The sequence below is a fragment of the Berghia stephanieae genome, chromosome 12, assembly GCF_034508935.2.
Source record: "Berghia stephanieae isolate SIO BIC M18660-M18661 chromosome 12, UCSD_Bste_1.3, whole genome shotgun sequence".
In the NCBI taxonomy this organism is placed as follows: Eukaryota; Metazoa; Mollusca; class Gastropoda; order Nudibranchia; family Aeolidiidae; genus Berghia; species Berghia stephanieae.
Window position 1 is genome coordinate 19,366,874 of NC_088371.1, and position 15,091 is coordinate 19,381,964.

The 15,091-nt window shown below is 34.8% G+C and overlaps 1 protein-coding gene and 1 long non-coding RNA gene across 4 annotated transcripts in view; one reads left to right on the forward strand and one right to left on the reverse strand.

Annotated features, from left to right (window-relative positions):
- Positions 1-9,708, reverse strand: part of LOC144958121 (double-stranded RNA-specific editase 1-like) — a 126,396-nt gene extending 116,688 nt beyond the window's left edge. The window contains exons 1-4 of one of the 3 annotated variants that reach the window (XM_078889801.1): positions 9,617-9,708; positions 8,413-8,465; positions 5,786-5,841; positions 3,819-4,009 (exon numbers count right to left, since the gene is read on the reverse strand). In XM_078889801.1, the coding sequence (XP_078745927.1) occupies positions 3,819-4,009; positions 5,786-5,841; positions 8,413-8,427 (262 nt within the window). In that variant the 5' untranslated portion in view covers positions 8,428-8,465; positions 9,617-9,708. Of the gene's footprint in view, positions 1-273; positions 407-3,818; positions 4,010-5,785; positions 5,842-8,412; positions 8,466-9,331; positions 9,526-9,616 lie in introns of those variants that run through there. The other 2 variants (XM_078889800.1, XM_078889802.1) reach the window with 2 other exon arrangements.
- Positions 9,709-13,591: 3,883 nt separating this feature from the next.
- On the forward strand, positions 13,592-15,091 carry LOC144958122 (uncharacterized). The gene is made up of 3 exons (XR_013642341.1): positions 13,592-13,615; positions 13,819-13,946; positions 14,406-15,091. It is a non-coding gene; the product is annotated as an uncharacterized LOC144958122 (long non-coding RNA).

Sequence of the window (15,091 nt, forward strand, 5' to 3'; positions counted from 1 at the left end):
AAATGATGAATTTCTGAATTAACCCAAAATCCCTAGAATTATGATTTCCGCCCATTAATTCAATGTTTTGTCTCATTAAAATGAATTGGATTGAGAGAGAGAGAGAGAGAGAGAGAGAGAGAGAGAGAGAGAGAGAGGGAGAGAGAGAGAGAGAGAGAGAGAGAGAGAGAGAGAGAGAGAGAGAGAGAGAGAGAGAAAGATGTAAAGATGTCCGTGCCAAAGCTCTCAAGAAATTAAAACAACAATCATCAGAACCAAATAAAACGCACTCACCAAAAGGACACGAGTGCATGTTTTTGATTCCCCTAGAAAAATAATGACACTTGATTCCACCGTCAATCAACTACGAATGATATCATCTACACATCTCCCCCTAATCTACAGCATTGATACACATCCAAACCGCATGAAAACATCAATAATAAAATACTCACACCCACAACCATGCGGCCAAGAACACGGGTATATCGTGTCTAAATTAAATCTTATCAAAAACAAAGGTAGATGACTACTTGTCACAATATCAGATTCGTACAATGAAGTGGTGGCTGAGTGAGTGAGACAAACGCACTTACAGAGGACCGATTCGATACCTGTTTACAGACATCCTCTCTTCTTTCTTCCCTAATAAGCAAGAGGCATAATCCCTATTACTCCACGTGTGTCAAGTCTTTCTTTAAAAGGGATCTTAATAGATAGTGTGCGCCTGGCTAAGGCAGTCACAGCATTGCCATCCGGAAATATTACGGACCGGCACACAAAACGATAGATAACCTTAAACGTTTATAGATAGAATGAAGTTGATGTCACTCAGGTCTTTGTCATTGGGTTTTTGTTTTTTTGTTTGTTTGGGGGGGGGGGGGGGGGGGGTTGCCATCTATGTTTATGAGTAATTCTAACTGTATAGATAGTATGCAGATGACGTCACTCAGGCCTTTGTTATTGTTTTTGCCATCCGCGTGTGTGAGTTGTTCTCACAAAACTGTATTAACCAGACTATAAAAGTTCATGGTTATACAGAGTTTGTGTGTTGGTCCGTTATACTTCCGGATGGCAATGTTGTGAACTCCTTGGTCAAGCGCATTCTATCTAACCAGACTATAAAACGTCATGGTTACACATGGTTTTGTCAGTTGGCCCGTTATACTTCCGGATTGCAATGTTGTGAGCTTCATAGCCAAGCGCACACTATCTATAGATAGAATGAAGTTGACGTCACTCAGGTCTTTGTTATTGTTTTTTTACATCCACGTTTATGAGTAATTCTCACTTAACTGTATAGATAGTATGCAGATGACGTCACTCAGGTCTTTGTTATTGTTTTTTGACTCCGCGTTTATGAGTAATGCTCACTGAACTGTATTAACCTGACTATAAACGTTCATGGATACACACAGTTTTGTGTGTTGGTCTATTATACTTCCAGATGGCAATGTTATGAGCTTCTTAGCCAAGCGCATACTATCTATTAGCCAGACTATAAAAGTACATGATTACACAGTTGTGTTGGTCCGTTATAGATAGAATGCGCTTGGCCAAGGAGTTTACAACATTGCCATCCGGAAGTATAACGGACCAACACACAAACTCTGTGTAACCATGAACTTTTATAGTCTGGTTAATACAGTTTAGTGAGAACAACTCACAAACGCGGATGGCAAAAACAATAACAAAGGCCTGAGTGACGTCATCTGCATACTATCTATACTGTGGTAAGCTTCTTAGCCAAGCGCATACTATTACTATCTATAGTCTGGTTTATAAAGTTTCCAGTTCAAAACTCCATGGAAGTGTGTATGTAACCAGTTCTTGGTAGGATTAATAATGTTTATGTTTTATGTTTTTAGGGGTTTTACGGCACTTGCAACACATTTAGGTCGTATCAGCGCCAGTAAAAAGGAAGAAAATGGGATAGTAAAAAGTTCTAGAATTACAATTAAAGCATCCAAGAAAAAGGCAGACAAAGGGGAATTGGTTCAAATAGGGAACAGATGTAGATTCCAAGAGCACACCATCAGTGTACTTAGTTTGAGATCACTAAATGTCTCATCCAGACATAAACACAAGAGGAACACACTCAATTGTTTACAAATCATACATATGTAAAAGTAAAAATAATACAGTACATAACAGAGAGACGATTTACAAGGAAAAAAATATAATTTCCCAAAACTAACTACACAATTGACTGTTTCCCTCTCAGTCAGGGTATCCGGCCAGGGCCAGGACAAAACCAAGTAATCCCATTCCAAGACAAAGACAGAAAGCATGTTGGAAAACAGATATTGGAGGAGAGAAGACACAGTATGGGAGGGATTAATAATGAATAGTTCACACATTGAAACAAAGATGGCAGAACTATTTTAGTAGCATGTAGTATGCGCAGATTCTTAGGATTACGGGACGCAAAAGAGCGAGCGAAGATGGATGATCTTTCTTGACGACCAGCATATTATATTATTTAGACTAGAAAATAATATGCCATCACTCTGAAACCAGAAGATTAATACACAAGGCACAAGGTCCTCTGAATGAGGTTGTCCGCTTCCAATGTGGCTGGAATCATATTTTTGACATCACACTTTTGAAATCCCTATTGATGCTATGCGTTTAACTAAAATACTCACAACGCATCCGTCAGCCAGATAAAACGTACGACACACAAAACTATGTGTTACCTTAAACGTTTAAAGCCTGATTAACAGAATTTAGTGACAACTAATCCTAAAAATGGCTGTCTAAAAACATTAACAAAAAGCTAAAAAAAAAAAAAAAATTTCCTCTCAGAATAAGAGGATAGATTACATCCAAATATATGAGGATGAGACTGAGAATTTAAATGTTTTTGTTTTAAGGGGTTTTACGGCGTTTGGGATACATTTAGGTCATATCAGCGCCAGTAAAAAGAAGAAAATGGAATAGTCAAAATATTATAGATTTACAATCAAAGCACCCAAGAAAAAGTAAGACAAGGGGGAATTGGTTCAAATAGGAAACATATGTAGATACCGAGAGCACAATATCAATGTAGATAGTTTGATAGCACCTTAACCCTCTCCTTACCACCTACAGCAAAATCGTCACATTTGTTAAGACACAATATACGTTTTTTCTTATGCAGATTTATTTTGTACATTACAATGATCTTTGTTTAATCAATAAGAACATAAAGTTGTTTTGTAGAGAGCTTGTTTGAGTTTAAAAAATCAATTTTTCTGCTGAGCAAGCCTGCCATTTTGGAAAAATATTGAAAATGATCGGTAAGGTAAGGGTTAAAGTCTCATCCAGACACCAGCACCGAATCGTAGTAAGAGGAATACACTAAAATGTATTGTTTTTTTTTTTTAAATATATAAATAAATAAAGTAAATAATAGGGGGTAGGGGGGGGATGAGTACTGATTAGATTCATAGGCGAAGAGGCCAGTGCCGAGCAAATTGCATGAGTAGTATCAAAAGATTTCATAAACGTCAGTCAAATGGACAAAGTAGATCAAGATAACGATAAAGAAAATGTAAAGACAGTTCTACAATAATTTGTAATACTGAAACCAATAAGAAAAAAAAAACAGTGATAACCCAAATCCAAATGTTATAATATATAAAATTCTGTACCAATAAATTTGAGAGTGTTTTTTTTTGTTGATTTTTTTAAAAATTTGTGAATGATTGTATGGAAATTTGTTTGCATTTGCATTCCCTTTGAAAAAACACTGATCTGTAGTCACAGCCTTAAATACAACATGGAGCCAGACATCGCAATATTTACATTCACACACAGACACACACACACTTAGACACACATATGCCGACACTTACCGGGGTCGTACTGAATTCTGAACAATTCCAGCAGGGCTTTGGCTGCCGCTTGCATCTTGGCGTCTTTCTTGGATCTGCTTGGAGCATCTCCAGTAAACGTTCTGTCGCCTACAGTACATGACATCAGAAAGAAAAACTTCCCTTCCTGAACATCTGTCTGGTGGAGGTCGTAGGTCACCTTACCGTCCTCACTGGGGATTTGTCATAAAACGGCAATTGTTTTAAGTTGTGTTGGGTTTTTTTTCTTGGTTAATGTGTTAAGAGTTTGTAATTGTTCTTGTAAGACTTTAAGGCCATATTAAGGAGAGAGAAAATGAAAATTTCAGGCTCGAGAAAGTCATAAGTCATACTGCTGTCCTCTTTGGAGATCGTGATTTATTTCAAATTCTATTATTTTTCTGTCTCTTTGCTTGCTTGTTTTTTTTGTTTGTTTTTTTTTTTTGCTTTTAATCAGTTTTTTCCCCTTTAGCCCTTCATTTTCTTTTATTAATTTATATATTTATTTATTTTGCTTTTGTGAGTTTAAAATGATCTTGTGAAAAGTTTGGGCTACATCAAGGAAATGGGTTAAGGAACATGAAGACAAGTCGATGATTTTTATGATATGGGAAAGAGAAAAAAGCTGTCTTGCACAAAATACAAGCCTGTGCTAAAAATGGATTCGTGGTCATGGTTAGGCACATTAGATTTTGTGAGCTTCAAAATTAAATTATTTTAACAACCCAAAGGCATAGTCTCCACCAATATTAATACTAGTAAATATACTTTCTACAAACTTAGGCTTGTTATATATTATTTCAGATCTTAGATCTAAGAGCATAGATAGAACTATCCCATTTTGAAATAAAATAAACGCTCCTTAATCATTTATTTAAAGTGCATATTTTGATCCTTACTTATATACATTCAGTTCAATTAAGAAAAAGAGATAAGACTTAAGTTTTCTTCTCCTAAGAACAACTGAATTCATTATGACATCGTGGATAACAACACTGCTTTTGTTTTGTGGCGTCACAGATTACTCTGTTTAAGCGTTTTACAAATAGTGTTTGGAAATGAAAATGGCATAAGAGAAAAATGAATATCAAAATCTGAAACCTTTATCAAATTTGTTAGTTTTTTAAACAGGTATACGCATCCTTTTGTGTAAAACCATCTCTGCATGACAATTTAAAGATTTTTAGGCTTTGAAGGAAAAAAAACAAAAAAAACAAGTAGTGCTGAGAGGTTGACTATTTCTCTTTTATTAATAAAAATAATAATAATACTTTATTTCACCCACAAGATAGAAACAAAAAATCAGATTTTGCTTTAGAAAAAAAAATATGGTATCAAAATTAAATGCATGATTTCAATCTCTATTTCTATGAATTTTAGGGGGTCCAGATCGCTTAGTTGGTAGATTACTCCATTCATGTACAAAAGGAGATCAATCTCGGGGGAAGTTGAGATTTTTTTCTGACCCCCACCCCTCCCCACTAGTATATCCACCCAGTAGTGATCGTGTCGCTGGATCTGCTAGATCCGGTGGAAAGTTTTAGATAGACTAGCATCCTACCTAAAGGGTAGCAAGCAATTGCTGTTTTCCTTTTAATGCTATAGAAACCAGGATAAACTCCTTCTCCATAGGCCTTATGACTCTGAAGGGCTACTTCAAGGCTTTAAATTTGATGTAATGTCACTGAGCTGGGCTGCATAGCTATTTCTTTCAAAAAGTAAAAGAACAGCATCTGCAATCATTTACTGAAAAATTTGGAGAAAAAATGCAAATTTGGATGAACAAAAATCCTAATTCAGCTAATTTTGGCTTAAAATAAATCTGTATTTGACGATTAAATCTGAATCAGTTGGCAGGAATGTGACCCCCATACTTGACATTCAGACAGGTATCAATTAACGGAACTGGTTCAAGGAGAATAGACATCCAATCTCAAAAGGAAACATAAAAGACAAGAATAAAAACTCACAGTAATTCATTGAGAGCTGTTGATGGATGCTTTCCACTAACTCTTATCTCAGTGGTCTGTTTGATAATGTAAGATAGAGAAAAGAAAAACAAAAATGAAATACATACTAAAATCTCTCTGGACTGTTTGATATAATAGGATAAAAGAAAATGTTTTAGAAAATAATGAGATACATAGTAACATCTCTCTTGTCTGTTTGATAAATTTAGACAAAGAAAAGAAAAGAAAATGAAATGCATAGTAAAATCTCTCTGGTCTGTTTGATATAACAAGATATAAAGAAAAAAAAAAAATTAAATGAAATACATAGTAACATCTCTCTGGTAAGTTTGATATAATAAGACATAAAAAGAAAAAAAATGGAATGCAAAGTAAAATGAAAAGCATTTACCAAGCACGATACAAAGAAGAAAAATGAGCATGACCTAATTTAATCTAAGGGTTTATCATTATTTTCCTTATTAGGAAATAAACGTCACAAGTGACACGTGTATCAGAAAGTAGGTCATTAAGACAACCAGTGTAACATTAACAAGTCAAACAAGAGAAAATGCTCGATTTATAATTATGGGTGTTCACAAGGGACATTTATATGAAAAAGTGAATATAATGACAAGAAAGGCAGAAGACACAGCCCCTTGAACAAGCATTTCAGACTTAATTTCATATCTTTAACTCGAAGGGGATTGGACCATAACGAGGCCATCACTCATAGGTGTCTTTCCATTTTTCATGTGCCCATGTTGGGGCTTCAATCCCTGGATCAGCACTTTTGTTGGGTTTTTTCCTCTCTCTCTTGTGCACTTTAAGAATCACATTAAATCAACTATATATCCAGAGCCACATATCAAATGAGAGAAAGTGTCAGATTAACAGATCATAAGTGATATTTACATTTTAAAATTTTTTTCACCATTATATCATAAAAGCACAACCAACATTACAACAATAAGATCCAGTGGACATCTGAATCTGACTCAATGAAATACAAGCCAAAAAGTGCTGGATGAAGATCGTGGGGATTAAAAATTCCCATTTTATTCTTCTTTAATGCACAAATGAAAATTGAAAACCAATATTTAAAGTAAAGAGAATAATATGGGAAACAGCAAGCATTAAAATATTGGAGACTTGCCCCTCTCGAAGGAAATTGTGAAAATATTACAATTTGGACTTACTTACTTTTATAATATACATCATGATATATGTAGGATCCAATTTCATTGCGGGTGCCCAATTTGTGGCAGGTCGCCAATTACATTTTTAAAAATTTTTATTTTAAAGTGTGCTTGAAAACAGAAATGTGTGTTTGTTTTTTTTTCTTATTGATAACAATCGATGATGATAAAAACATGCACTTTTTTACAGGTCAGATAACCCAAATTGTTATAGTCTTTTTGTTGCATTGGAAATACTCTCAATACTTGCAAAATAATGTCCATGGCAACAACATGATGAGGCCCATAATTGCGATAGGTAAAACTGAAGAGCTCTTAGTCTCGTGGATTTTCTTTTTGACATCTTTAATCACACTGACAATCCTATGTCTTTTCGAACCTAATGATGAAAAATAATTTTTGTTTTAACGCCTGTTTTTTGGGAGGTTTTTCCCCCATTTTATTCACACTTAAAACAACATCATTACGGTTTCTATTACATTATATTATTTTCTTCCAATTATAAAAATTTACAAATTCAATGTTCTTATTAATGTAGTTTTCTCATTTTGATTTTGTGTTCTTGTTTTTGATGTTTCCTTTATTCCACTTTATTCCATTTAGCATGACTAAACTTTTAAAATAAATAAAACTGCAAAGTTCCAAATTATAATTGTATAGATTTTTCGAGACAAAAGATTTTGTGTTGAAGACAACACATCCTGTTACAAATGCATATGTCATAAAACTGTATGGGAGAGAGACATGAACCCCAGAAACTGCGAGAAAAGTCCTGATGCACTTAAGGTGAATGGAACGTGTGACACTCCATTTCAAATGCAAACGAGTTAACCTAGAAAAAAATCATTGAGCCATTGGCTCGCCCTCTATAAAGCAGGATAAGACAATATAAAACCATACAAAAAATGAGCGTGCCACAAAATTGATGTCATGGAACTGAGCATGTTAAGACCCAATTCCAAGGTCAAATTTCAATACAATGTCGTGTGACGTCACTACTCATGATCTGTAAGAAGAACTGCCACGAAATTGGCAACATGCAATTTAATTGAGTCCTATATATATTATATATTATATATATATATATATATTATATATTATATATTATATATATATATATATATTATTTATATATATATATTAATATTATATATATATATATATTGTATAAATCTGTCCATGATGAGGCTGACTTGGATATCTCTGTTTTTCATCTGAGTACAAACAATAGGGTAGAATATGGAAGAACATTTTTTATTAATAAGAACTGTAAAACGTTGGAACAATGTCAAGAATGAAATCGAAAATGCTGCAGCAGCTGCTTCTGCAGGTAGCTTCAAAATAATGCCTGATAAAGAAATAAAAGCAATCCCTATACAGGGAATATTCAAAGGTCAGTTTGGCTTATATAATCCTCCACATGGTATGAGATGATATTTATAATCTTACCTCTTCATTTTCCATTTTTATATCATCATTGTCACCCGGAACTGTCCACACTCCTAAAAAAAGATGAAAAAAATTAATTAACAAATAATTTTGAAAAAAATATAAATGGCATCGAAATTCACCTACAAACCATTACACTTCATGTTGTTTACCTTATAGAAACTTTTAGTTGAGATTAAAAAAGGGTATTGAGATCCATGCTTATTGTCTACTAGTAGGACCCGAGATAATGCCATAGTGAACAAAACAATAATGAGCCCAGAGTATGAGTATGAGTAATTTAACAAAAAAAACTAGTTTCACATTACAGTGAGCCTATCAGTATCGATTGATCTGGAGTTATCAAAGTGTCTAGATAAGCATAAGCTCACTCAAATAATCCCTTTTAGAGTTTAGAGTGGGGAACATGAAGAATTTCTCCCCTTAGCCTTAAATTTTACTGATTTGATACACTAATTAACATTGGCATTTTTTCACATCATTTGGCTTTTTTTTTTTCCATGACGTGATTATAATGGGATGATATACTGCATCATATTAAACCAGATATTATACTGTCATTTGAAAACTAGATTTTCATTTAACCGCCTAGTATTAGTACTATCCCCAACAAACACCGGTTGGGCTTGGGAATTAAGTTTAAGCACAAGCCCTCTCAAACTCAATACTCAATCAATATATTGACAAGCCCGTGCATAATGGAGATGCATAACCTAATTGTAACAGATTAAAATTGCTTCATTTCCCTCAATTTCTTCAAATAAAACTGACCGAAATCCAATTAAAATTCTCGGACAACAAAATAAACCAGAAAAAAAACAACAAACAAACAAAGGATCGGAATGGATAGGAGAGGAGTCCAGGAGGGGAAGAACCAAGTGAAAAAGTGGTCCATCTCTTTTTCGCATTAGGAACTTACCTTCTGCAGTATCCTCAATTTTGCTCGATGGATTACTCATTTTCAATAAGTCCTCACGGTATTATGATTAAAAACAATTTTGATTTATTGCTCAAAATAAGCTTATAATAAAACTCAAGCCGAAAAAAAAACAGGAAAAATAAGAAAAAACGATCGGCAAAACCCACCATACGCCGTATCGATTATTTTTCAAATTATACAAAAGTTTCACAGAAAAGCAGAATATTTTTAGAAATCAAATAATTATTGTGAATCAAAATAGACAAATTTAAAAGGCTGCGTTACCTATCTAAGTAATTATGATATAAAATCAAGTCTTTATTTTATCCTGTCTCTAGAATGCAAGCAAAAACCAATAATACTGTTTTTTCTCCTGTGTTATTTCTATGATTTGATTTGTCCTCATTGGAACAATAAAGTACAAAGTAATGGAACATTTTGTTTCAGTTTTGTAATCTACCTAACCTCTGACTTTACTTTCACTTTGACTTGGGCAGCAGAGTTCGCAGGGAAAACAACAGAGACGAAAGTCTATTCTAACAGTTTTTGGTGTGTACCAAAGTCATATTAATTTTGAAATTAAATACTAGACTACAGCGTGAGATGTGGCTATTAATTTAATATATATGAGTGAGACAGTTACTGAAATTGAAATGAAAATAAAATCGCTCTTTCTATCTAAGTCTCATCCGATCTGGACAAAAGTTATAAGTTATGACATGACAATTTAAACTCTTTAATGATAAATGTGGTGAAAAAATCATTTATCCAGCTTAGATTTATATGAAAAATTTTGACTAAAATTCTACAATCCAGCTGCTAATCGAGCATAGTCATAGTCACTCCCGTAATACAGTGATGATATTTCCGCGGATTCCCGGAATTTTGTGATTTTCTCAGAAATTTTCCGCTCAGTTTGTCGTGTAAAACATTTTGCTTTGATAGAAACCAGGTCAAGTGGTGGATCCGTGAAAAAAATCACCATCATGTCTTATTTTGACACCTTGTGCTCAGTTGCATGATTTTGGTGACACTGATACTCAGTCTAGACAAACTGGCGCCAGATGTCAAAATTGAGACAAGGCAATTGATGGTCGAAAAGGAAGGGGGGGGGGATACAGATAATGTGTGTGAGCCGTGATGTGGCGTTCTCCGTTTTTTTTTAGCTTAGAAAAAAAGAAGCCACACAGAATGCTAGTTGACTTGCTGTGTTTGTATGATTTAAAGCTCCTTGAGGTTTCCACGAAAGACGCTATAGAAATATTATTATTATTATTATTATTATTATTATTATTATTATTATTATTATTATTATTATTATTATCCTGGGTGGGGTTTCTGGCCTCCCATAGTGGGCAGGGTGGCACTTACTGTGTCTTCTATCCCCCTATACTTGTTTTCCAATTTGCTTTCTGTCTTTATTAGATATAATAATTATAACTTACCCCTTATTAGAAAAAAGCCCCATCAATTAAACTACTCTCTCTCTCTCTCTCTCTCTCTCTCTCTCTCTCTCTCTCTCTCTCTCTCTCTCTCTCTCTCTCTCTCTCTCTCTCTCTCTCTCTCTCTCTCTCTCTCTCTCTCGTTTCCTCCTTCATTATCATTCTCCCTCTCTTTCACTCTTTCCTTTTCCCCCTCTCTCTTTCTGTTTCTCTCTCTCTATCTTTCCATTATCTATTTATCTCTCTCAACTGATCTTCATGTTAATTTTATAAACGTCATCTAGGTTAAGAGAGATGATATTAATCTGTTACAATTATAAGTAAGGGGTGCTCAACTAAGTTTACTCTTTTTACCTTCGTTATTACGATGTTTAACAATTTTGATTTATTAAAGATACTTGAGCCTTATTTGTAAGATCTGTAATCACTGGATTACAGTTACAAAGATGTAACAATTAAAAACTAATACTAATACGTTCAGGCCTATTGACCAAAAGTTAATTTTAGATCTCTTGAATGAAAGATATTCGTTTAAGAAAAGAGCAATTCATTAAAAATTTACATTAATTAAGTTATATCTCTACTCTATTAAGAATAGATGTACGGAAGAAGTAGTAATATAGTGTACGAAACTATGATATTTTATGTTATGATTTTGTTTGAGTTTGACCGATGGACTGATACTTTTTCATTTTCCTCCTTTTTGACAAATTGCCATTATCATCACTGAAAATAAACATGTTTGACTTTGACTTTGATGTCCCTTGCAAACAAAAAAATTATTATTATTATCTATTTGAAAGTGAAGTTGAAATAGAAAAAAGTACAATTCAGAATTGAAAAGATGAAATAGAAGGAAAACTTGCAAATCATAAAAGCTACAAATCGTGTATCTAAATATCTAGATGAGATAGAGACATACATTTTTCACCCGGTAATGTTCTTATCATACTTTATGATTCAATGAAAAAATAACCAATTTTTGCCCCCCAAAAATTCCTCAGGTAATTTTGGGGTGATCTTTAGCTTAGATGAACAACCACTATACTCGAGCACGGAAATCTCGAACACGCAAATCTCAAAATCATGGAAATCTCAAACTCTGTACAATTCCCAGTTCTAATCCCTCTATTTCGTTAGTATTGGCGAGATGAAAATCTTAAACAAACTGGACATTCCCTTCCGGTCCATTGAATTTTTTTTTCTGCAAATTATTCGTGTTGAACGGAAACGAAATATGCCATCGCTCTCCCTGTAGTACTAAGTGTCAATTAATGTGTTACACATGCGTTTGTGTGGCATATATTATGGGTGTGTGTGTGTCCATGCTGAACTGAGGGGGAAGTATGAAGCATGTTTGATCAGCGTCTTACACACCCGCACACCACCCATCACTCAATCGTTACGTCACTTTATGGTACTTAATCTGAGGTGCCAAACATATCATAAAAATGACCAGTATCGCAGGGACGGGAGACTTGGCAGTGATTGCCTTAGGCAGTAACTGTTACATATTAAAATGTTACAAACAATTAGGCATTGGGAAGGTGGGGTGAGAGCAATGCCCTCCCTCTCTCTTTAGCCTGTAATCTTAAGAGGGCGGTAAGTGAGGAGTGATAGTAGTGATTCTAGGTACCAGACTCGTAGGTAATGACGTCGCGTGCTGAGTGCGTAATCCACAATGCGATATGCTGGCTTTGTCTTTTTATCAAGCACACGCAGTGGGATTTGTCATTCCATTTCTGTATTTAAACAAGACAAGACGCACTAAATGCAACACCAGTGAAACTCTCTTTATGATTTTGTAAAAGCTGGCAGAGAAAAGGAAATTGAATTGTCTCACTCTCGACTCTTGACAGAGTTCACAATAACTGAGAGTTATCATTATAATATGACTTTTATCAAGACCAACCACATTTACCTCCCTCGTATCCTCTGTAAAATACTCAACACGGAAAACTCAAAAATGCGGAAATCTCAAACAAAAAGGCCAGGTACCGACTAGTTCGAGATTTCCGTGCTCAAGTGTATATTATTGGAATCTTTGAAATGTCAGTTTAAAAGTATGTTTCAAAGCTTTTTTAGAATTTTTCCATATCCTGTGAATCTGTGAAGTATCCCTTTGATATTCTATACAAATTAACAGCAATTTGCCTTGGACATCAATGCAACATGTGCCACTGTTTTTTAGGTGACACTAGTAAGGTCTCTTTCTTTTGGGTAATGTAAATTTTTTGTCACCATGATAATTCATATGTATGCATTTTTGTTTATATGGGTTTTTTCTCTTGCTCATGTTTTAGTCAGGGTTAGGTAATTTTATGCCCTAAAGGCTTTTTTGTTTACCTCAACCTAACTTGAGAAACAGCTGAGTGATATCTGATAAACTTGGATAAACAATGAAATGGTGACCCAGCCCCAAATGGGGATTTTTGCTCCAGTCGAGTGCGACCACTCTAAAACTTTTTTTTTTTAACTTGAGCTTTTAAATAGCGCAATATCCCCTAAACGTGCTCAAAGCACTTTACAAGGGATCCCTATCCAACTGCAACACTTAACATGTAGAGCAAGACATGATGTCTGTTAGGCAATATTACAATTTTTTCCAACAGATACAACACGCTGGCCATTTTACACCTGAGTACGGTGAGAGAGGGGGTCCCAACAGCTCCGTTGGTAGAGCATTCGCGTCACACGCAAGGAGACCAAGATCGATCCCAGCCAACATCACCGCAGCAGAGAGATTGGTTGACTATACTATAAAAGCAAGGTTGATTCTATCCATTATCAATGATCAATGGAACACACTTAGATAAAGAAAGAAAATATGGACCAACAAGAGGTGTTGACTTTAAGGAGAACTTGATTTTAAGAGTGTTGACTTTGTGCTGAATCAACTGTTAATAAATCTTTGGCAGAGAAGTTTAGTAATAACAGGAGAGTTTTAGTATTAGGTAGCATCCAGTATCTTCGATTCATCATTTTTAAAGTAATTAACCCAGTTCATGTCTGTTCCTCCTCCCTCCATCTCTTTTTCTACTTTAGAACAATGAAGAAAATATCGAGAACCCAGTTGCTTGACAAGGCTCATGTCTGGACTGTCAAAGGCCTGATGGGATTGACGTTATTTGGTTGTGTCACTCTCACGCTACAGATATACAACTACTATAAATGTAAGTAGATGGTAAAGCTCTAACAAGTTTAGTTAAGGTCTTACTATCATAGTCACAGTCACTTTGGTAGTACTAAAGGATAAAGGGGTTTCACATCACATGTGTCTTGCTCAGAAGAAGTGAGTTGAACACTACTAAGGGTGACATATATGATTGTTGTCAAGCTGTATTAAAAATTATGTCACAAATTATATATTATAATTATTGGTTTTGGGTTGTTTTGTTTGGGGTTTTTTTTAGGGGGGGGGGGGGGGGGGGGGGTATTATTAACTTTAACTGGATTTTTATTTTCAGTGTTGAATTTTGGGTAGGCCTGCCAGTTTAGTTTTAGTTGAAGCCATTGTTCATTTAAATGTTCTGTTGTTTTGTTGTTATTTTTTTTTCAGCTGTTATAATACTTTGTTTCTAGTATTCTTTTTTCTAACATCTCTCTGGTATCTATCACTTATTTGTTTACAGATGTCCGTCCACAAAAACTGGATGAGAGGCGGAAAGTGAAGGAAATGGAGATTGCCTTGGAGCAACAGGAGAGAGAAAGCGAGCTATTGCGGCGACAGAAAGATGCAGAGACACACATTTCATAGGAAAGGCGGCTTTCTGTGTTTATGTGGGTTTGATTGTCCAAGTGTATTACGTGGATCAGAATTGGTTGCTTGATTGACTTGTTAGTTTGATACTGGATATGCGTACCATGAACAATTAAGTTTTGAAAGCTGAATGTGTGATAATATTAGATGTGTTTAGCATTAGTTTTGTTTTGTTTTTTTATGTGTTTATATGTGTATGAACTAAACACAATCTTTCTGACTGTATGAAAGTGTTTGTGTCGATGCAAGGGTATGATGATAATTATACTGAAGGGTTTGGTTGACTTGTCTTGATGATATAAGCGTGCGTATGTGCCTGAGAGAGGATGCTATGGTTAAAATGAAGGGGTTGACGTTGCTTGATGATGTTTTGTGTATGTGTGCGTGAAGGTATGATGATGATATATATATAATGATTGGTTGGCATTGCTTAATGTTTACGCATGTTTGTAGGAGAGTATGATGACCATAACTTTTTACGGGATTGACATTGTTTGATGAGATGTTCTCTCTATTACTGTGATTTTTCCATGAATAAATAACACTTATAGATGGTAA